The sequence below is a fragment of the Panthera tigris genome, chromosome D1 (genome assembly GCF_018350195.1).
Source record: "Panthera tigris isolate Pti1 chromosome D1, P.tigris_Pti1_mat1.1, whole genome shotgun sequence".
Lineage (NCBI taxonomy): Eukaryota > Metazoa > Chordata > Mammalia > Carnivora > Felidae > Panthera > Panthera tigris.
The window spans coordinates 114,098,055-114,117,239 of NC_056669.1; the positions used below are offsets into that span (position 1 = coordinate 114,098,055).

General features: G+C 64.6%; 3 protein-coding genes and 1 non-coding gene across 6 annotated transcripts; 1 reads left to right on the forward strand and 3 right to left on the reverse strand.

The window, feature by feature from the left end:
• Positions 1–354: 354 nt before the first annotated feature.
• Positions 355–5,435, reverse strand: PNPLA2 (patatin like phospholipase domain containing 2). The gene is made up of 9 exons (XM_042958627.1): positions 5,114–5,435; positions 3,131–3,363; positions 2,977–3,042; positions 2,414–2,623; positions 2,096–2,156; positions 1,809–1,985; positions 1,563–1,695; positions 1,224–1,346; positions 355–1,130 (listed from the first exon to the last, which is right to left on the reverse strand). Exons 1-9 carry the CDS (start codon positions 5,298–5,300, stop codon positions 860–862), a joined length of 1,461 nt encoding a protein of 486 aa, XP_042814561.1. The 5' UTR covers positions 5,301–5,435; the 3' UTR covers positions 355–859.
• A 3,311-nt stretch (positions 5,436–8,746) lies between these two features.
• Positions 8,747–11,020, reverse strand: RPLP2 (ribosomal protein lateral stalk subunit P2). The gene is made up of 5 exons (XM_042958902.1): positions 10,909–11,020; positions 10,643–10,766; positions 10,025–10,073; positions 8,944–9,042; positions 8,747–8,860 (listed from the first exon to the last, which is right to left on the reverse strand). Exons 2-5 carry the CDS (start codon positions 10,763–10,765, stop codon positions 8,784–8,786), a joined length of 348 nt encoding a protein of 115 aa, XP_042814836.1. The 5' UTR covers position 10,766; positions 10,909–11,020; the 3' UTR covers positions 8,747–8,783.
• Positions 9,859–9,992, reverse strand: LOC122231613. The gene has a single exon (XR_006208870.1). It is a non-coding gene; the product is annotated as a small nucleolar RNA SNORA52 (small nucleolar RNA).
• Positions 11,021–12,108: 1,088 nt separating the features above from the next.
• On the forward strand, positions 12,109–18,830 carry PIDD1 (p53-induced death domain protein 1). 3 transcript variants are annotated; one of them, XM_042958899.1, is made up of 16 exons: positions 12,109–13,244; positions 13,973–14,324; positions 14,605–15,018; positions 15,337–15,546; positions 15,637–15,691; positions 15,863–16,064; positions 16,150–16,275; positions 16,380–16,559; positions 16,637–16,784; positions 16,909–17,044; positions 17,126–17,276; positions 17,366–17,489; positions 17,576–17,694; positions 17,773–17,886; positions 18,009–18,214; positions 18,467–18,830. In XM_042958899.1, the coding sequence occupies exons 2-16, from the start codon at positions 14,012–14,014 to the stop codon at positions 18,708–18,710; spliced, it is 2,742 nt and encodes a 913-aa protein (XP_042814833.1). In that variant the 5' UTR covers positions 12,109–13,244; positions 13,973–14,011; the 3' UTR covers positions 18,711–18,830. The 3 variants fall into 3 exon arrangements, with proteins under 3 accessions (XP_042814833.1, XP_042814834.1, XP_042814835.1); XM_042958900.1 differs by having other exon boundaries at positions 17,366–17,471; XM_042958901.1 differs by lacking the exon at positions 15,337–15,546.
• The last annotated feature ends 355 nt before the right edge of the window (positions 18,831–19,185 follow it).

Sequence of the window (19,185 nt, forward strand, 5' to 3'; positions counted from 1 at the left end):
GGTCCCCAGGCCTCAGCTTGGGAACCTCGCCCTCCCAGCCTGAGGTCAGCCCCACACCACCTGTGTCACCATGGACTGGAGATGCGGACACCACCTTTGGTAAGCATTTCTCAGTTTTTATTTAGTGCGGATCTTGGTCCCGGCATTTCCGCTGGCCCTTGGAAAGCTGTGCCCAAGGGTCGGGCAGCACACCTCCGGGCAGAGTGAGGCAAACACAGCAGTCCCAGGCGGAGAAGTGGGCTAGAACCCGGGCCCACCAGGGCCTTTAGGGGAAGGCCTCAGGCCCGGAATGCCAGGCTGGAGGACAGTAGGGCCCCTGTGGCCGGGGAGTCACACGCAGTGAGAGAGGCGGGGCCGAGCTGTGGCATTTATTATATCTGCTTGGCGAAAATAAATAATTCTTCACAAACGTTCTTCTCTGGCAAAACTTGCCGGATGAGGGAGGCGCAGGTGCAAAGCTCTGGGGAGTAATACTGCACGGACTGGGGGACGCTGGGCTGGGCGGGGGGAGGCGGGGTGGGGGGTGCAGCCCAGCCCTTCTCCCCAGCCCTGGGGCAGGGCCTGAGGGGGAGATAAAGGCACAGGTGAGGGGAGGGGTACTCGCTACCCCTCTTTCTTCAGCGCGGCAACAGAGTGGTCGGTGGAGGGGTCGACGGCAAGTCCCCTTCTAGCAGCTGCGAGGGGCCCCTTGTCCTGACTCCTGCGGCGGTCATGGAGAGAGGCCCAGGAGGGGGGATCTCAGCCCGCCCCAGGGCCCCCACCTCACGGGGCAGGGAAGCTGGGGGACCCAGCCCTCAGCACCGGGGACCCCAGGGGGCTGGGGAAGGGCGGAGCAGGGTGGGGGGGGGGGGAGAAACACTCAGCAAGGGGGCGAGCCGGGTGGGAGCTGTGGGGGCGCAGGGGCAGGACTGGCGGGGGCGCGCATGCGCAGGGCATCGGGTGGGAAGGCCACGTTAGTGCAGAAAAGGCCCAGGAGCAACTGGCGCTGGCACTCCTCCCACTTGGCCAGCGCGTCCCCTAGCGAGAGGCTGGTGCGCATCCAGCTGGGCAGTGCCTCGCTGTAGGTGGCACAGGACAGCTGCACAGATGGCAGTGACTGGGCGCGGCGCAGCTCCACCTGCTCCGACAGCCTGCAGGTGGGGAGGGATGGAGGGCGGGAGGGCTTTAGAGGCGGCCCCTGGGGCTTCAGGCCTGGGGGAGACACAACAGTGAGGGGGGCTCACCTGGAGGGCAGGTGGCTCCCCAGCTTCCTCTTGGCACGCATCACCAGGTACTGGCAGATGCTGCCTGTCTGCTCCTTCATCCACCGGATGTCCTCAGGGACGTCAGGCAGCCACTCCAGCAAGCTGGGCGGGGACGGGAGGCGTGGCCTCAGGGCCCACGGCTCCTCCCCCTCCCCCACGCCCACCCCACCCCGGCCTGCGCCCCAGCTTCTGGGACCCCCGACCCGGCGTCTCTGCTGCATCCCCCCGCCAGCGGCCTTCTCCCCACGGTGTCCACCACTCACGGATGACGAAGTCTGGTCCCCCACGGTCCCCGCCCAAGCCCCCTACTCCCCTCACCGGATGGTGAAGGACACAGCGCTCTCCAGCGGCAGAGTGTAGGGCACCATCATGGCTGTGGCCAGACGCACAGGCAGCATGTTGGAGAAGGCGGTCAGCAGGTCCTTGGGCTCTATGCAGGCCTCCAGCAGGGCTGGGGGTGGGCGCAGGAGGGACGCTGACCAGCGGCCCGGGAAGCCAGGCCCTCCCCGCTCCTCTGCTCCCCACCAGCCAGGGACCCCCATCCGCCCCGCCAGCTGCACACACCCTCATTGAGCCTCGCAGGCAGATGTTCCAGGATGTGGTCCTCCAGGGGTGGCTGCAAGGGGCCCTCCGCTAGGGCCCTCTCTGTGGCCCCCTGGGCCTCCTCCACATCCTCATCCTCGGGGGCACGGGGGCGGGCCGGGGGCAGCGCCAGCAGGGGGTTGGGCCTGTTCAGGAGGCCTGGGTGGGGACCCCCCAGACAGGTGATCAGCACGGGAGCAGGGGCGGAGGCGAGGAGCCACCACGCCCGCCCACCCCACCCGCGCCTGCTCCAGGGGGCACCCACGCACCGTTGCGCCTCAGAAAACGCAGCCCGTCCCTGTAACCCTGCTTGCACATCTCCCGCAGCACCTAAGGCAGGGGGACGATGAATAGGAGCGGGGAGGCACCAGGAGAGAGCCGGGGTGCCCTGCTCCGCCCTCTGGAGCCCCCACAGCCCCTTCCTTCCAACAAGGTGACAGGGATCCGGGCTGCTGGACGGGCGGCCTCGATGGAGAGTCTGCGCAGCGCCCACCTCTGCCTGGTCCCTCAGGAGAGGCCTTCCGGCAGCTCGCTCCCCTGGCACTGAGCCGGGACAGGCTCAGCGGGCCCCCCGGCGAAGGGCTCACCGTGGGCTCGGGCGGGAACAGGGCCTTGGACAGGCGGTAGAGATTGCGCAGGTTGAACTGGATGCTGGTGTTGGTGAACCGGAGCTCGTGGATGTTGGTGGAGCTGTCCTGTGGGCAGATGTCACTCTCTCCCGAAAAGGGGGACACGGTGATGGTGTTCTTGAGCTCGTAGAGTGGCAGGTTGTCTGAGATGCCGCCATCCACATAGCGCTGCGGGACACACGGCCACACGGGGAGAGGCCTGAGGACTGAGCTGGCTAACCCACTGGGCCACCTTGGGCTCCACCCCGTGGCTATTTCCTTCGAGCCTTTCACCCACTGGGCACTGGCCATGGCGGCCGAACAGATGGCCAGACCTTGGGGGAGGGGCAGAGACAGCCACAGGAAGTATGCGTCTCCAGGGGGCCCGCCTGGCTCTTGAGTAAGTGGAAGTGAGGCAACAGGCTGGGGGGGGGGGGGGGGGGAGAGGCACCGCTGCCTTTCCTCCTCCCCACTGCCTCGTCCCACTGCCTGCCCAGGGAACAACTCTGGTCGCCCAGGAAAGGTGCCCCGGGGGTACTCACTACGCCCTGGAGGGCCGGAGGGATGAGGCCGCAGTACACAGGGATGAAGGTACTGCAGACGTTGGCCTGTGGGGCAGGGACAGAGAGGGTGTGGTGAGCAGGGACCCTGAGCTCCTACTGTGCCCGATTCGGGATGCGGCCCACCACGGCCCACCTGGATGAGCTCGTCCTTGGAGCCGAAGTGGGATATAATGACGTTCTCGCCGTCAGAGACTCGGGTCAGGGAGATGCCCAGACGCCCGCTGGCGCGCTCATGGCTGTCAGCAGGCAGGGTCTTCAGCAGGCAGCCACGGATAGTCTTCACCAGGTTGAAGGAGGGGTGCAGTGGACCCAGGAACCGCTTCCGGGCCTCCTTAGACACCTCGATGATGTTGGCACCTGCCTCGCCTGGGTGAGCAGGGCCAACAGTCAGGGCTTGCCACCACCCCGTGGTCCCATGCCCAGAGCCACAGCACGCACAGTCACGGCACCGCCATCTACCCTGGAGAACTCCCAGTATCCATCACGAGGCCTGGCCCATGACGGAGACTCTTGCTTCCTGCCCCAGAGAGACAAAGGTAGGCTACCATCCCTGGAGGGCAGACAGCTGGGGCCAAGGCCTTCCCTCTGCCCAGTATTTCCCAACTGCTTGTCCTGATCCATGAGTCACTGGGCCTGACCTGGCGTGGCCCCCAGCCTGTGAAGGGGAGGGGGGGGAAGGCAGAGGTTCAACCCTGACCAGCCTTAGCCTTCACACACTTGGCCAGACCCAGGGAGTCCAGCACAGGCCTGTGGGCATGGGATTGGAAAGAGTGGGGTCCCACCGCCCCTGAGAAAGCACCCCCAACACTCTTCTTGGACAGAGCCCGCCATGCTGTGGAGACTGTAGCTGCCCAAGACCGCTCCTGAAAAAGAGGCTCCTTGGGGGTAAGAGGGGGTGTCCTGGGAGCCACCTCCACAGCAGTAAGTCAGGTGTGGCCCGAGGCCAGCACGCAGGTATGACAGACACTGGCTGGAAGGCTTCCAGAGAGAGAGGGGCAGGGCCCCCAGGTCCCACGGATGCGGAGCTGTGCTCCTTCTACCCCAGCCCCTCAGGGCAAAGGTCACTGGAAGGGGGCAGCGGAGAACCCCGGACAGGCTCCTGCTGGGCAGGGCATTCAAGGACCTGTTGACCCTTCTGTCACCCTGGCTGCCCCAGTAGCTGGGGGCTGGGCACCTTTCCCAGGACTCCTGAAGTACTCAGTGTGCCGTAAACAGCACTTGACGCGCCTGCCTGAAGTGCCTGTGAGTAGAGAAGGCCATCCCGGTGCACACCCACCTCTGCGCTACCGCTGGAGGGGCTGGAGGGCCCGGAAGCACCCCTCACCCCAGGGGAGTGGGTTGACCACACCTGGGAACCCAGGCCCACAGTGGGCGGTGGGCAACGAGGGAGAGGGTGGGGAAGAGTTTGCCTTGCCCAGGCCCTACCGGCCAAGTTCCTCCTCCAGATGCCCTGGGAGGCACCAGGCTACGGTACCCAAATACTCTTCAGAGGCCACCCCATACAGGGCCCCAGGGACACAGCAGCCTGGAACAGCGTAGCCCCAGGACACAGTGACCTGGGCCACCGCCGGGCTACCGGGATAGTGAGGCCCCTCCCCCGACTCTCACGGTCCCGCCCACGAGTTACTTTCTCTTTCCAATGAAATACCTTTTGCTGCACCTGTCCGTCCTCCAGCCTTTGCGCCCTGAAAGGCCAGAGCCTCGGCCCCAGAGGCGCGCGTGGCCCCACCCCAATCCCTGGGCACCTCGATGCAAAACAAACCAGGCCCCGCCCCCGGGCCGGCGCCCGAGCTCGGACCTTCCACCCGGGTCCTGGGGGCGGGCAAAAGACCCCTCCCCACCCGACCCGCGCCCCTGCCAGCTTCCCGGAGCGGACGGGCCGGGCCGGGGCGGGGCGGGGGGCGCTCTACCGCCTGGAAGAACATCCGCCCGGCCTCCGCTCACCCCGGCAGGACCCCTGCCGGATCCCGGCCCCGTCCCCTCACCCAGGCAGGTCCCCTGTCCCGCCCGCTCACCTGGCAGGACCCCTGTCCGGCCCCCTCGTCCAGGCAGGCCCCCTGTCCCGCCCCCTCGCCCGGGCAGGACCCCGCGCCGGATCCCCGCCCCGCCCCCTCACCCAGGCAGGCGCCGGTGACCAGCGCCGTGGCGGTGAGCGCCCCTGCCGAGGCGCCGTAGATGTGCGTGGCGTTGGCCACCAGGAAGGGCGCGTGCTCGCGGAGGCAGGAGGCCACGCCGATGTGGTAGACGCCCAGGAAGCCGCAGCCCGCGAACGAGATGTTCCACGTCGCCTCCTTGGGGAACATCGCTGCGGCCCTCCGGGCTCCGGGGCTCGCTGCGCGCCGCGCGCTCCCGCTCGTTCCGGGGCCGGGCCGGGCCGGGCCCGCGGTCGCTCTAGCTGGGGTCCCCGCCTGCGGAGGCGGAGACGCTGTGCCTGGCGGTGGCGGAGGCGGTGTTTTTAGTGGGGGCGGGCGGGGGCGGGGCCAGCACGCGCCGCCCAATCGGAGCGCGCGGGGAACGGCCGCGCCCTCCGGGGGCCTTGGGGCCCCGCCCCCGGGCCCGAGACCCAGTGCCCGGCCTCGCGGGGAAGCTGGAGGGAACACACAGGGGCCCAGGGGTGTAGGGAGGGGGAGCGCAGGCCTGGGACGCGCGGAGTCTGGGGGCCCGAGAGCCTCGTACAAATCCGGAGGCTTGCGAGGGGCAGTCACCGCCCCGCTCCCGAGGGGCCCACCTACAACACCCACTCGGGACACGGAGGAGCTCGCCCCAGGGCGAGGACCCCAGGACTCATCCACAGACTGACGCATAAGTATCTAGGGCTGGAGGCGAATCACACACAGCTCCCAGAGCTAACACTAGTGCTATAGACCCCAACCTGACGCCCAGGCCCTAGCCGCCCGCGGGGGCGGCCCCTCCATAGCTGGGCGCTAACCAGGGTTCTACTTGGTTAAGAGTCAGGCCCTCCCCTCCCCCCCCCCCCCCCCCCCGCTAATTGCCCCAGCAGGTGGAGCACTCCTGTGATGTCACCCTCACACCCTTCCGCATTTTTCTCCTGGAGTGTAGGGCAGGCATAGTCTGGCTTGGATCCAGTAGCCAGCCCTGCACCTCACCCCACCTTCCAGACAAGGGGCTGGTCTGTGCTGGGGTGGTGGGATGCCTCTGCCTCCTCAGGAACACCCACACCCTAGGCAGAAGCTGGTGCCAGGGCTATGGAGGTCTGGGCTGCGGCTCAGGACTGCACCCCCTACCCCCTTCAGGCCCAGGCTGAGAAGCCAGAGCAGGGCTTCCCCAGGACAGGACCACCTGGGTCATGCTGTCCATCCCTCAGCCTCTGTGCTCTCAGCCACCCATACTTGGCACCGACGGTGTGTCTGACAGAGGGACTGCACAGGATAGAGCAGTGGAGCAGGGTCAGTCCAGACCCAGCCCTATTTGAGGGGCGGGGGGAGACATTGTTTACATAAGCTCAAAATGAGGACTGATGGGGGACCGGGGGTGGAGGGCACAGGACTGCCTAGGCTGCGGGACAGCATGCACAAAGGCCTTGGGGGTGGGGAGGGGAGCCCAGACCCGGGTATTGGGAGAGAGGAAAACAGGAGATATTTAACTGAATTTGACTTAGACCAATTGACCTTCTCTTGCACATGGGGGTGGAGGGCACAGGACTGCCTAGGCTGCGGGACAGCATGCACAAAGGCCTTGGGGGTGGGGAGGGGAGCCCAGACCCGGGTATTGGGAGAGAGGAAAACAGGAGATATTTAACTGAACTTGACTTAGACCAATTGACCTTCTCTTGCACATGGGGACACTAACCCCCAAGTGCTTTGGATGGATGTACAGTGCAGAGACTATGGCCCCATTAGGATGATCAAGGCCCCTTCTGACCGAGACCTTGGGGAAGCTGCTGGAAGCGGCAGGGGGCAGGAGGTATGGTACAGTGGGGATGAAGCACACCCCAAAGCTGGCCTGGAGAGCCCAGGGGTTCACCAGGGTGACCACCAGGAGGTGCAGGCTGAGCCAGGGACCTGCTCCAAGGACAAGCCAGGGTCCAGGCCCTTCCTGCTTCTGAGGGACTGTGGGGCCTTGAAGGGTGGCCCTGCCCCAGTGCCGGGAGACCTCTGCCCCCATTTCCACATCAGAGTTGCACTGTTTTGGATACACATCCCTCTCTCCAGGCCCCTGGGACTGTCTGCTCTGGAGCCAGGAACATAGCAGCACTTCCAGGAACCCTGGCTGGGGGTGGGAGGTGGCCCCCCTCCCTCACAGTGTGGATGAAAACCCTGGTGTTTGCTGTGTAATCATATAAAAAAAATATTTTGAGAGAGGGCACATGTGAGCACGTGGGGAAGAAGGCAGGGGAAGAATCCCAAGATGTGGGGCTGGATCCCAGGAACTGTGAGATCATGATCGGAGCTGAAATCAAGAGGACCCTCAACCATCTGAGCCACCCAGGCGCCCCTAAAAGGTGGTTTTACTCAAGCAGAGGTACAGGACCCGAGCGTGTAAGTACTGACCTGCTGTGTAATCATTCTGCCAGGCGGGTGTCATGCTTCCAATCCCACACAGGACCCTTCTCTTCCCGGTCTAAGGTCTGCCCACAGACTTTAGGCCCCCTCCTCCAGGGAACCTGGGGCACCCACAACCCCACCCTCCTTGACCCTTGCAGCACATGCTGCTGGAACACGTGCGGTGATGCCTCTTGGCCCGTGTCCCACCGACCACAGGAGCGGGTTCTACCTCCTCCCCCAAACCCGAGTCCCACGCGAGTCCCCACTCCTCTGGGTAACCAGGAGGGCCTCAGGCCTTCTTTCCCACATCCCATACACACTCCTGTCCCACAGGCCTCATCCTCCCTCCCTGAGAGAGGCCCTCCACCCCCAGACGTTCCTTTTATGCCCCTTCCTTACCTGTTCCCTGCAAAACAACCCACGAGGATGTCAGAGCTGTAGCCTGGCACGAGATGCACATACAGTACGGCCCGGTGCTGACCCAGAGCCATCAGAGGGAGAATCAGAGTGTCTACTGAGCGGTCTGGCATTGGTGGGCAGGGGACCTAAGGCCCAGGAGACTATAAACCACTGCAGGGCCAGGATGGTGGCTAGATGGGCACGGGCAGGCCTGCCCCTGGACTTAGTGGGCACGTGGCCCAACATCACTGCCTACGAGCCCCTTCCTCATCTGGCCAGACTGTCAGAGAGCTGTGGTAACCAAGCCTCAGAGCAGGAACGTGACTGCCCCGAGTTGCTGAGATTAAAAGTGGAGCTTGAACATGAACTGGAGCCCGGACTCCACAGGGAAACCTACAGATCGCACGTGCACCACACCTCTTTCTCGTGTGTAACTGAAAAATGCTACCAGTCTTGGGGCAACTGCTGGCCTCCACCAGCCAGAGCCTCCTGAGAGCACTGCAGACCACCCACTGCTGCCTTTGAAGTGTTCCTGTGTGTCCCCTGAAGACTTCACTTCCTGGGGAGGCCCCGGCAGTCCTCAGGAGTCAGGACTGTGCCCAAGAAGGCTTACGTCCCCTCCAGAGCCTACTCAAGGATTGGCGCACCCTAGATCCGTAGGAGGTGCCCTCCCATCCCAGGTACCCATCTCTGCACCAGATCCCCAGTTCCTCACGTCACCAGGAAGGGCTGGGGTTTCTCCTGGAATGAAGGCCTGCCCACCCACCGTGGGACCCCCTCTTCCCCCACACCTGCCCCGTGCCAAGGCCGCACTCTTACAAAACACTCACAGGTCGCTCAAAAAATACGTAAAAAGGGTTTTATTTGCAGGAGAGCAGGACTCTAATCAAACAAGCCAAATCCCATGTCATCATCCGACTCCTCTGATTCTTCCTTCTTTTCGTCTTTCTTCTCCTCTGCTGTGGGGAGGAAGGGCACAGTGAGCAAGGCCCACAGTGCATCCCAGATTCCCAGCAGAGACCCTGCCCCAGCCTCCACTTACCTGCAGCTGGGGTGGAACCAGCAGCGGGAGCTGCAGATCCTGGGGCAGCAGAGACGGCCACCGCCCCACCAGCAGGCACACTGGCCAGCTTGCCAATACCTATGGAAGTCAGGGGAGAGGAGATCAGAGCAGGTGCTCGCCTGAAGGCCCCTTGGGGGTGGACAAGACAGTCTGCCCGATATAGGGAGACATCACCAAGTGCCAGCGTCACAAGCTTGTCCTCCCACACAGGCGGCTCTGCCTCTGCCACATACACGCACCCCAGCCTCCTACAATGTCCTGTCTGGAAACTGTCTAGGAATCCCTCCCTGCCCCCCCCACCAAAAACACCCCTGGGTGACCACACCCACCCCAAAGGAAGCTGGACAAATGCATTTACATCCAGGACAGGACTAAGTCAGCTAGCTGGGTCCAGATCCTCATCCCCAGCTGTTTGCCGAGCTGGCTGTGCCCCATGAGGTACACACACAGGGATAGAACCACCGTCCCAACAGCACCACTTCCAAACAATTCCATCATCTGCAGCCTCGTGCCACCAGAAAACCATCTGTCCGGCAAAGAGGGGCAGGGACCTGTGGTCTCTCCCACACCCAGTCGGTGCTCCCAACCCCCCGAGAACACATGGTGAGATCTGTTCATAAAACCCCAATTCCAGGGCTGTCTGGGTGGCTTAGTCAGTTAATCCGGCTTCGGCTCAGGTCATGATTTTACAGTTCATGACACATCGGGCTCTGTGCCGACAGCGCACAGATCCTCTGTCTCCCTCTCCCTCTCACGCACACGTTCTCTTAAAAAGTAAGCAAACATTAAAAAATATATTTAAAGATGGAAATAATACCCAGTTCCGAACCCTGCAGGTGGGGTGGGCAGCCGGCTCGGTGATAGCACCAGCACCCTCTGCTGCCCTCCCACGCAGAATGTCTAGAAGCATCCCCGGCACAAGCCCACTGAAGCCTGCTCACTTCTCTGGGTGAGGCTTCTCGAGTGCTCTGGTCCACAAGCGAAACCTGGCAGGCCACAGGCTGACCGGCAGGGATTAGGATGGACCACGAGAACGAAACCCCCCAGCACACAATCTCACCCTGGGCAATGACGTCTTCGATGTTTTTTCCGTTCAGTTCACTGATGACCTAGAACCACAACCAGCAGTTACCAGAGGCTCACTACTGCGCCCCACACCCTAACTTCCCCTCCTGGAACCAAGGAACACAGAGAAAACGCCCCCGAGCCTCGAGGCCTGCCCTGTCCAGCCCAACCCTTATGGCCTGCACGTGCGTTCTCTAATCTAAGCCTGCCGCTAGCGGGAACCGGACCACTCCCGGCATTTCCGAGCAAGAATCGCACAGCATCTCGGTGTATCCTAGCCACACGCCCAAACGTTGTTAGTGAGGCGGATGAAAGACAACGTCATTAAAACGCGCCCTGCCCTTTCCACTTCTCTAACACAAAATCACTCGGACGTTTTAAACTGCGCTGTAACTTCCATCTCGGGTCCCCGGAACCAGGCTGGAGTCCGCCTCACGCCCCCCCCCCCCCGCCGCCTCACCGTCCCTTCTTTGGGGTCGCAGCAGCCCCACGCCCGCCCCGAGCACACCAAGCCACGCTTTCTCAAGGGTGAAACCCGCGCCGCCGAGGCCACAGGCCTCCATATGCACAGCGTCGGGCCAGCCGGGGGCTGTGGGGCCTGCGGGGCGGCTACCTTGTTGAGCCGGTCGTCGTCCGCCTCGATGCCCACGCTGTCCAGAATCTTCTTGATGTCCTTGGCACTGGGGGAGGCATTGCCCCCGAGGGCGGCCAGCAGATAGGAGGCGACGTAGCGCATCCTGAGGCGGGAGGAGACGGCGGCGGCGTGACTCGGAGGCCGTCCGCCCCGGCCCCCTCCAAGACCCGGCCGGCGCCTGCCCGCCCCTCCCCGGGACCCCCACGGCCCCCACTGCCCGCGCCCTGGCCCCGCCGCCCACTCACTCGGCGGCGGACTAGCCTCACGCGTGCGACCTCGGCGGCGTCAGGGACGGAAAGGAAGTCGCAGGCGCGGGGGGCGGGGGTAATCCGCTACCCAGAAGCCCCCGGGATCCGCGGGCCGCGCCGCGAGGGCGCCTCCGAGTGACGTCACAGGGCGCCCGGGCGGCGGAGGCGGAGAGGCCTCGCTTCGTACAATCCCGCGGCAGCAAAGGCGAAGGGCAGCTCAGGGCCGCCTTCCTGTACCACGCGGGGACGAGTGTCCCCCGACCTTCTTGGGATGGCGGGGCGAGCGAGCTTGCAGCGCGGCCGCCACTCCCGCCACACATCTCTGTGCGACGGACGTGGCCGTCGCCGTGGGAGGACTCCAAGTCCCATGGTGCACCGCTACCGGAAGTGCAGGCGCGCTTTCTGTGCCGACGCACGCGGCCGGCTGGCTGCCGGTTGGTTCCTGGCCGCGGGGACTGTGGGGACCCGCGGTATTCCCGCGCAGCCAGGCCAGTGAGGTGGGCGAGTCCGGCCCGCGCTCACACTGCGCAGCCGAGCGGCCTGGGCCTGGTGGCTGCACCCCTGCGGGGTCGTGTGGACTCCGAACTCACCTCTGTGTCCACGTGCCACTTGTTCACTGCACGGTATCCGGGACCCCGCCGCCGGTTGGCGTGCCGAGAGGGAGCAGGCCTGGCCCTGCTTCTCCGGAACCTAAGTTTAGAGCGCGCGAACACACAGAGTAAATAAACGAGTCGATCCAGACTGAGATAAGCTCGAAGGGATGAGGTGGCCCTGAGAACCGGGGCGAGCGCCAGGCAGAAGGGTCAGGTGCAAAGGCCTCACCGTGGCTGGGGATGGGTCCAGAAGCAGGAGCCAGCCCAGCCCGTGGGAGGCTGTCACAGCGAGGCCAACCTTCGGGTGTAGTGCATCAAGCACGGGTGTGTTCATGCAAACCACACGGTTCCTGTGGGCGGCCTCGCTGTCTGGCGCAGAAAGGTTTTCTTGTTCAAGGTCTCACAGTTGGGGTAAAGTGGGGAAACTCCTTGCAAGGAGGGGACTTCTGCAATGCCTAGGGAAGTAGCAGGTTGTGAGTTTTATTTTTAGGGATAAAATAATACATGAGATCTACCATTTTAATCACCCAATTCAGTCGTATTGGGTCCATTCACATTACACAACTGTCACCGTCATCCATCTCCAGACTCTTTTTCATCTTCCCAAGTTGGATTAGACAGTAACTCCCTATTGTCTCTTCCAGTTCCTGGCTCCCACCATTTTAATTTTTTGTCTCTATGAATTTGACTACTCTGGGGACCTTGTATTAGAGAAAGCACACAGTGTTTGCCCTTCTGGATCTGACATTTCATTTAACAATCTTCTGAAGGTTCATGCACGTTGTAATGTGTGTGTGCGTGTATCCCAATTTTGTTCCCTTTTAAAGCTGAATAGTATTCCTGTGATTGATTTAAGACTTCGGCAGCTATGTAGAAACTGAGTGGGGGACAGGAGCCAGGAAAGTGGGGGCCTGGCAGAACTGCCCATCCTGGGGGAAGGGACGGTGATAGCTAGGGAATCGGAGGAAAGAGGGTGCGGCAGTGTGGGCAAATGAACACAGGGACGGCAGGCTCTGAGAGTCAGACCTAGTTTGAAGTTCTTGACTTTGGCACTTACCGGCTATGAGTCCTTGGGCAAGATCTAATCTGTCATAGCCTCCATTTCCTTTCCTTCGAGGTGCAAAGATTGAAAAAGGCAACGTGCGGGGAAGCCCACTGCTGGGTCACTTGTCCCAGAGCAATTGCCAGTTAATAAGGATCACAGGAGCTGGGACAAGGTCTCTAGAGGAGCCCCAGGAAGGCTTCGGGGAGAAGGAGGCCCCTGAGGCTGGCTGGGAAGTGGCCCATTTAGAGCTCTGGCTTCTGGCAGCAGCTGCGATCGGCCCCCAAACCCTTCCTCTGTGCTGAGATTTGCACCAGCTCACTTTGACAGGGGCCCAGAATGCCCAGCTCTGGAGCAGGGCGGGCCTGAGGGCCAGGAACCTCTGAAAGGGCGGGTTTCCCAGCCGCTACGCGGGCCCTCGCGGCGGGAGAGGCTGGACTGAGACAGACTAACAGGAAGCCGAGTGCAGCTGGGCTGGCGGCTGCCGGTTGGGGTCTGCGGCCGCGTCTCCAGGGCTGCAGGCCGGCAGAGGGCAGGCGGGGCGGGGAGGGACCCCGAGGCCGTTGCCTGCGGTCCCACCACAGAGCTAGGGGTGTCCTGACTGGGCGGGACCGGGAGTCCCGGCCCGCTCTGGGAACTCACCGGCGGAAACCCGGCGCCGGACGCGCCCCGGGGACCGCGCACAGCCTGGAAGGCAGGTATGCGCGGGGCGCTGGCGGGCGGTGGGGACGGTGGGGGTCGGGGGTGCTCTCGGGGCCAGGACCGGCCCCCAGGCGATCGGAGCTCTGAGTGTGCAGACCACTGCCTCCATCTTCCGACCGAGATGCGAACGGGAAGCGTGGGAGAACCCTCCTCCGGCGGTCACGAAGTGGGGTCCCATCACCCCCCACACACATTCACTTCTCTGACACATGCCGGCACAATCACCCTGTTCCACGTCTGGGCCACTGCCTCCACGCGGCAGATAAGAGTCCTTGACCTCCGGTCAAAGCTCCTGGGTGTGAAGGCTGGAGGTGGGGCTGGACCCAGAACTCTGAAAGGGGCGGGGAAGGGAGACAGCCAGGATGAGCTGACAGCTCTAGGAGTCCCTTGTGCCAATGTCCAGAATTGGGATGTGAAGCCCCACTTCTCCCTCCTCTGCCACTACCCCCGCCCCAGCAGGTTTCCCAGGCTCCTCTGCACACAGGTCTCCCTGCGTGCTGCCCTCCTAGCTCTAGGGCGCTCATTTCCCAGCCCTATTCCAGCAAAGATCTGTGCAGCCGAGGCCCTGGGCTCTGTGGGTCGGATGGCCTGGCTCAAGGACTCCCCTCCAGCCGGAGTCTCCATTCCCCTGAGCAGGAGGAGGGCCCAGTCCCACTCCCCCCCCCACTCCTCCCCCTGACTCTGCAGCCTTCCCAGGCCCTGCCTGAGCAGGCCTGCTTGGCAGGCTGGGACATGTCTGGCCCCCGAGGACGGCCAGTGGGCGATGGCTGCGGTGGCGGAGGGGCTGGAGCCCGAGGCAGCTGCTACAGAAGATGCCACACAAGATGCTGTAGATGCTGCGGATGCTGTGGACGCAGAACCCGGGGACCCCCCTCTCCTGGTTGGGAGCCGGCTGAGCCTGGACCTGTACCCTGGGGGCTGCCAGCGGCTGCTACACCTGTGTGCCCGGCGGTCCCCGCAGCTGCTGGAGGTTCAGTTCATGCAACTGAGCAGCCACGAGGACCCTCGGCTGCTAGAGACCACCCTGGCCCAGGTGCCGTGCAGCTTGCGGCATCTTCGCTCCCTGGTCCTCAGAGGTGAGCCCCACCTGGTCCCGCCCCCTCACAGGGTGCAGCTGGCTGAGCCCGGGGTTCCTGGACACCGCAGCTCCCAGCCGACCCTAGTGCGGCTGTCTTTCCTGGGGCAGGTCGTGGGTGATGGCTATCAGCCCAGACGAGCCTGCAGTGTCCGTCTGCTGGCGTCTCAGTCTGTCCCTGTGTGGGTGGGGTTAGGAGAAGTCTGTGCCTCTGAGCGGGGACCTGACTCTGGCTCTGAGGGCCACATCTGCCTTCCCCCTTTCCCCTTTCCCCTCTCCAGGTGGGCAACAGCGGGATGTGCTGGGTGCCTGCCTCCGGGGCTCCCTGACCACACTGCCTGCTGGCCTGAGTGGCCTGACCCACTTGGCCCACCTAGACCTGAGCTTCAACAGCCTGGAGACGCTGCCGGGCTGCATCCCCCAGATGCATGGTCTGAGCACCCTCCTGCTCTCCCACAACCACCTCTCAGAGCTCCCTGAGGCTCTGGGCTCCCTTCCCACCCTCACCTTCCTCTATGCGACCCACAACTGCCTGCGAACGCTGCCCAAAGCGCTGGGAGCCCTGTCCACCCTGCAGTGCCTCGATCTCTCACAGAACCTTCTGGACACTCTGCCCCCTGAGATTGGAGGCCTGAGCAGCCTCACCGAGCTCAACCTGGCCTCCAACCGGCTGCAGAGCCTCCCAGCCTCCCTTGGTGAGTAGGAACCGTGGCCCTCTTGGCTCCCTGGGCCTGACAGGGAGTGCCTGGCCTCCACTCTCACGCGGGCCCCCTTGTCCTCCACAGGGGCCCCTGCACACACAGGCTTGGCCCACCTCGGAGCCTCCACCCCCCTAGGTGACCCTTGCCTGCCTTCCCTTCCCCAGCTGTGGAGGCCCCTGCACAGACTTCCCAAGCCCCCTGAGTCTGGCCGGAGCGGGCAGAGACGGGACTAGTGCGAGTGTCCCGTCCTGGCCAGGGCTGGGGTGGCCCCGCGCGGCCCTCTGCTGGCCCTGAGCTGGCACCTGCCCGCAGCGGGGCTGCGGTCCTTGCGGCTGCTTGTTTTGCACAGCAACCTCCTGACCTCGGTGCCCACCAGCCTGGCCCACCTCCCGCTGCTCACCCGACTAGATCTGAGGGACAACCAGCTCCGGGACGTGCCCCCTGAGCTACTGGACGCCCCCTTTGTGCGCCTTCGGGGGAACCCCCTGGGCGAGGCCCCGCCTGCCCTCCCCAGTCCCCCAGGTAGGCCTGTTGCTGGGGGAGGTCAGGCCACAGACAGGCCGAGGGGGCAGGTGCCATGGCTGTTCTAACAGCTTTTCTGTTTCTCCATAGGGACACCGACGATCCCAGAAATGCCCAGGCTGTTCCTGAACTCAGATTTGGACAGGTGTGTTGGGGAGGAGAGATGGGGCCAGACAAGCATGTCCTGGCCCTGTCACCCTGTCCCTGATGGACACCTTGCTCATGCCTCCGGGGTCTCCCACGGTCTCCTAGGGGTGCCCAACTCAGATGTACACATGCCTTCTGTGTCTGACTGGATGTCCGCCCTGTCGTGCAGCTTCCTCGTGACCCCCCAAGGCTGCTCGGTGACCTTGGCCTGTGGCGTCCGCCTGCAGTTCCCTGCCGGGGCCACTGCCACCCCTGTCAGCATCCGCTATCGACTACGGCTGCCGGAGCCACGACTCGTCCCCTTGGGTCCCCACGACTCTCTGCTCAGCCACGTCCTGGAGCTGCAGCCCCACGGGGTGGCCTTCCAGCAGGCACGCCCAGAACAAGTCAGGGGTGGGGTGCAGGTGATGAGGGCCCAGGCCTGGGCCCAGCGCTCACGCCGCCCTTGCCTGGCAGGAGGTGGGCCTGTGGCTGCTCTTTGTGCCCCCGCGGGCCCGGCGTTGCCGTGAGGTGGTGGTCAGGACCCTGACTGATGACAACTGGAGTGACCTGGAGACTCATCTGGAGGAAGAGACACCCAAGGTGAGAGCCACTGTGGCCCTCCCCCCGCCTCCGCCCGACGGCTCTGCCCAGACCCCGTCCCCGCTCTGACCCTGTTCCCTCTGACTCCCGCCCCCCGTGCCCAGCGGCTCTGGGCCCACTGCCAGGTGCCCCACTTCTCATGGTTCCTCGTGGTTTCGCGTCCTGTGTCCAACGCCTGCCTGGTGCCACCGGAGGGGACGTTGCTGTACTCCTCGGGACATCCTGGGGTCAAGGTCACATTCCCCCCTGGGGCCACCGACGAGCCTCGGCAGGTCTATATGCAGGTACAGGCAGGGCCAGGGTGGGCGGTGGGGGCCGCCTCAAGACAAAGGTGAGCCTTCAGGTGGCCTCTTTGCCCCAGGTGGTGCGCGTGGCCAGCGGGGAGCTTCGGGCCCTGCTGGAGGAGCCCGGGGCGGCGGCCAGCCCCCTGCTCTGCCTCTCCCAGAGCGGCCCCCCCAGCTTCCTCCGGCCAGTCACAGTGCAGCTGCCTCTGCCCCCCGGCGTCACAGGTGAGAGGCGGCCGTCCGGCCGTCCGGCCCACCTGAATTCCCGGCCGCTGGGTTGAGGGGGCAGCGCTCAGACGGGGAGCCCCTGCGCGGGTGGCCTCAGCCTCCCACCCCCTCGCGTCCCTAGGCCTCGGTCTGGATCGCTCATGCCTTCACCTGCTGTACCGGACCCCTCCCGAAGCCACGTGGGATGACATCACCACTCAGGTGACCCTGGAGCTCACCCACCTGTATGCTCGCTTCCGGGTCACACACTTCTCCTGGTCAGTGCCCCCCCACCCCCGCTCCCTCGGCCCCTCCCCGCAGGAGGCTCGTCCCGGCCGCACTCACGTGCAGCCCCGCAGGTACTGGCTCTGGTACACCGCCAAGACCCGCGTGGAGGGCCTGGCTCGCAAGGCCTGGGAGCGGCTGCGGCTGCACCGCGTGAGCCTCATCGCGCTGCAGCGACGCCGCGACCCCGAGCAGGTGCTGCTGCAGTGTCTGCCCCTCAGCAAGGTGGGCGTCTGCCAGGGCCGAGGGGTGAGGTCCGGGTGCGGGGGTGCGGGCGCTGAGCTCCGAGCCAGCGGGCGCCCCCCCGCCCCCAGGTGGATGCCACCCTGCGGCGGCTGCTGGAGCGGTACCGAGGCCCCGAGCCCTCTGACACGGTGGAGATGTTCGAGGGCGAAAAATTCTTCGCTGCCTTCGAGAAGGGTATTGACGTGGATGCTGGTATGCCCCCCCCTCTCCTTGGGGGCGGTGGGTGGACGCTGGGGTCTGTTCCCCAGGCTCCCCGCTGAACCCATCCCCGCCCCCAGACCGCCCAGACTGCGTGCAGGGCAGGGTCTGCTTTGTCTTTTACTCACACCTGAAGAACGTGAAGGAGGTGTATGTGACCACAACCCTGGACCGACAGGCTCAGGCTGTGAGGGGCCAGGTGGGTCAAGTGGGCAGGGAGCCCCAGGCTGCCTGGGCAGAGGCCAGAACACTGAGCCCCACCTCATCCCATCCCCAGGTGTCCTTCTACCGGGGAGCAGTGCCCGAGGACGTGCCCGAGGAGGCCGAGGCGGCCCGGCACCGCAAGGGCACAGACAGCCCGTGGATGGCCACTCTGCCCATCAAGCTGCCGGTGTGGCCTGGGGTGGGGGGCAGTGTGTGTGAAGGGGGCAGGGGTGGCACAGAGGCCGGGAGCGGGGAGGCCGGGGTGGGGGGGCAGAGGGCAGGGCTCACTGCACCCCTTCCTCCTCACAGAGACTGCGGGGGTCCAAGGCGCCAGGGCAGGGGCAGGGGACTAGCCTCTCCCTGGCACCTTTGAACCTGGGTGATGCTGAGACCGGCTTCCTGACCCAGAGCAACCTGCTGAATGTGGCCGGACGCTTGGGCCCTGACTGGCCAGCTGTGGCCCTGCACCTCGGCATGCCCTACCGTGAGCTGCAGCGCATCAGGCATGAGTTCCGGTGAGTTCCTCTGGGCCTGCTACTGCTGGCTTTGGACCAGCCTCAGGCCTGGGTCCTGGCAGCTGCCAGGAGGACCTTCCCTGAGGCTGGCTGAAGTTCTGCCCCAGGTGGGCGGGGACAGGGCCAACTGGCAGGAAAGGGAGGGTCTGGCCACATCCCACCTAGGGAGCAGGGAACCCCCCCTAGGAGGGTGAGCAGAACGTTGGGTGTGGTGGCTGGGCCTCTGGGTCACCACTCCCCCCGCCCCCCCAGGGACGACCTGGACGGCCAGATCCGTCACATGCTCTTCTCCTGGGCTGAGCGCCAGGCCGGGCAGCCGGGGGCCGTGGGGCGCCTCGTCCAGGCCTTGGAGCAGAGTGACCGGCTGGACGTAGCCGAAGAGGTGAGGGCGGTGTTGGAGCTCGGCCGCCAGAAGTATGAAGACAGCATCCAGCGCACAGGCCTGGCCCCACCGGACCCTTCAGCATCACCGTCCCCAGAGTCTGCCCAGGCCTAGACCCCACTGACTTTGGGCTGGCCCCTGATGCACCCTGGCCAGTGGGTGCCTTCCCTGTACGTGGGCGCAGTGACCCCCTGTTCCCCTCGCCCCTACCGCGTGTAACACATATGTACTGTTCTGGCGGCTTCTCAGAGCTCAGTTTATTTGTTGGGTGGAAGGCGGGTGGCCTGAGATCAGAGGCCTGGGCTCAGCTGGGATGGGGCCCTGTGTGAAGACTTCACTACCTGCTCGCCTGCTGCTCCCATGTGCCCGGGAGGGAGAGGGGCTACAGCTGCAAAGTAACGGGGAGGCACCCGTGGGTAGGGTCACCTGTGTGCGGGGTGGCGCGTCAGCCCTGTTGGCGGGCAGGTGCCGGGCAGGCTCCCATCTCTCCAAGCACCTACTGCGAGGCCCGGGACACCACCCTGCCCTAGGACACCCCCGTCGCAGCATTCCCTGCCACCTGCTGGCCCAGCAGGACTAATCACTGGGT

What these genes read in the sequence shown, in the direction of transcription:
- PIDD1 (XM_042958899.1), top strand. Translation starts at nt 14,012, where the DNA reads ATGGCTGCGGTGGCGGAGGGGCTGGAGCCCGAGGCAGCTGCTACAGAA. An exon ending in TGCCCTCCCCAGTCCCCCAG is followed by an intron (nt 15,547 to 15,636) that starts GTAGGCCTGTTG and finishes GTTTCTCCATAG; the next exon opens with GGACACCGACGATCCCAGAA. An exon ending in CTCGGCAGGTCTATATGCAG is followed by an intron (nt 16,560 to 16,636) that starts GTACAGGCAGGG and finishes TCTTTGCCCCAG; the next exon opens with GTGGTGCGCGTGGCCAGCGG.
- RPLP2 (XM_042958902.1), bottom strand. Translation starts at nt 10,765, where the DNA reads ATGCGCTACGTCGCCTCCTATCTGCTGGCCGCCCTCGGGGGCAATGCC. An exon ending in CGAAGACGTCATTGCCCAGG is followed by an intron (nt 9,043 to 10,024) that starts GTGAGATTGTGT and finishes TGACTTCCATAG; the next exon opens with GTATTGGCAAGCTGGCCAGT. An exon ending in TGGTTCCACCCCAGCTGCAG is followed by an intron (nt 8,861 to 8,943) that starts GTAAGTGGAGGC and finishes TCCTCCCCACAG; the next exon opens with CAGAGGAGAAGAAAGACGAA.
- PNPLA2 (XM_042958627.1), bottom strand. Translation starts at nt 5,300, where the DNA reads ATGTTCCCCAAGGAGGCGACGTGGAACATCTCGTTCGCGGGCTGCGGC. An exon ending in CTCCGGCCCTCCAGGGCGTA is followed by an intron (nt 2,624 to 2,976) that starts GTGAGTACCCCC and finishes TGTGTCCCGCAG; the next exon opens with CGCTATGTGGATGGCGGCAT. An exon ending in GCTGTGTCCTTCACCATCCG is followed by an intron (nt 1,347 to 1,562) that starts GTGAGGGGAGTA and finishes GTCCCCGCCCAG; the next exon opens with CTTGCTGGAGTGGCTGCCTG.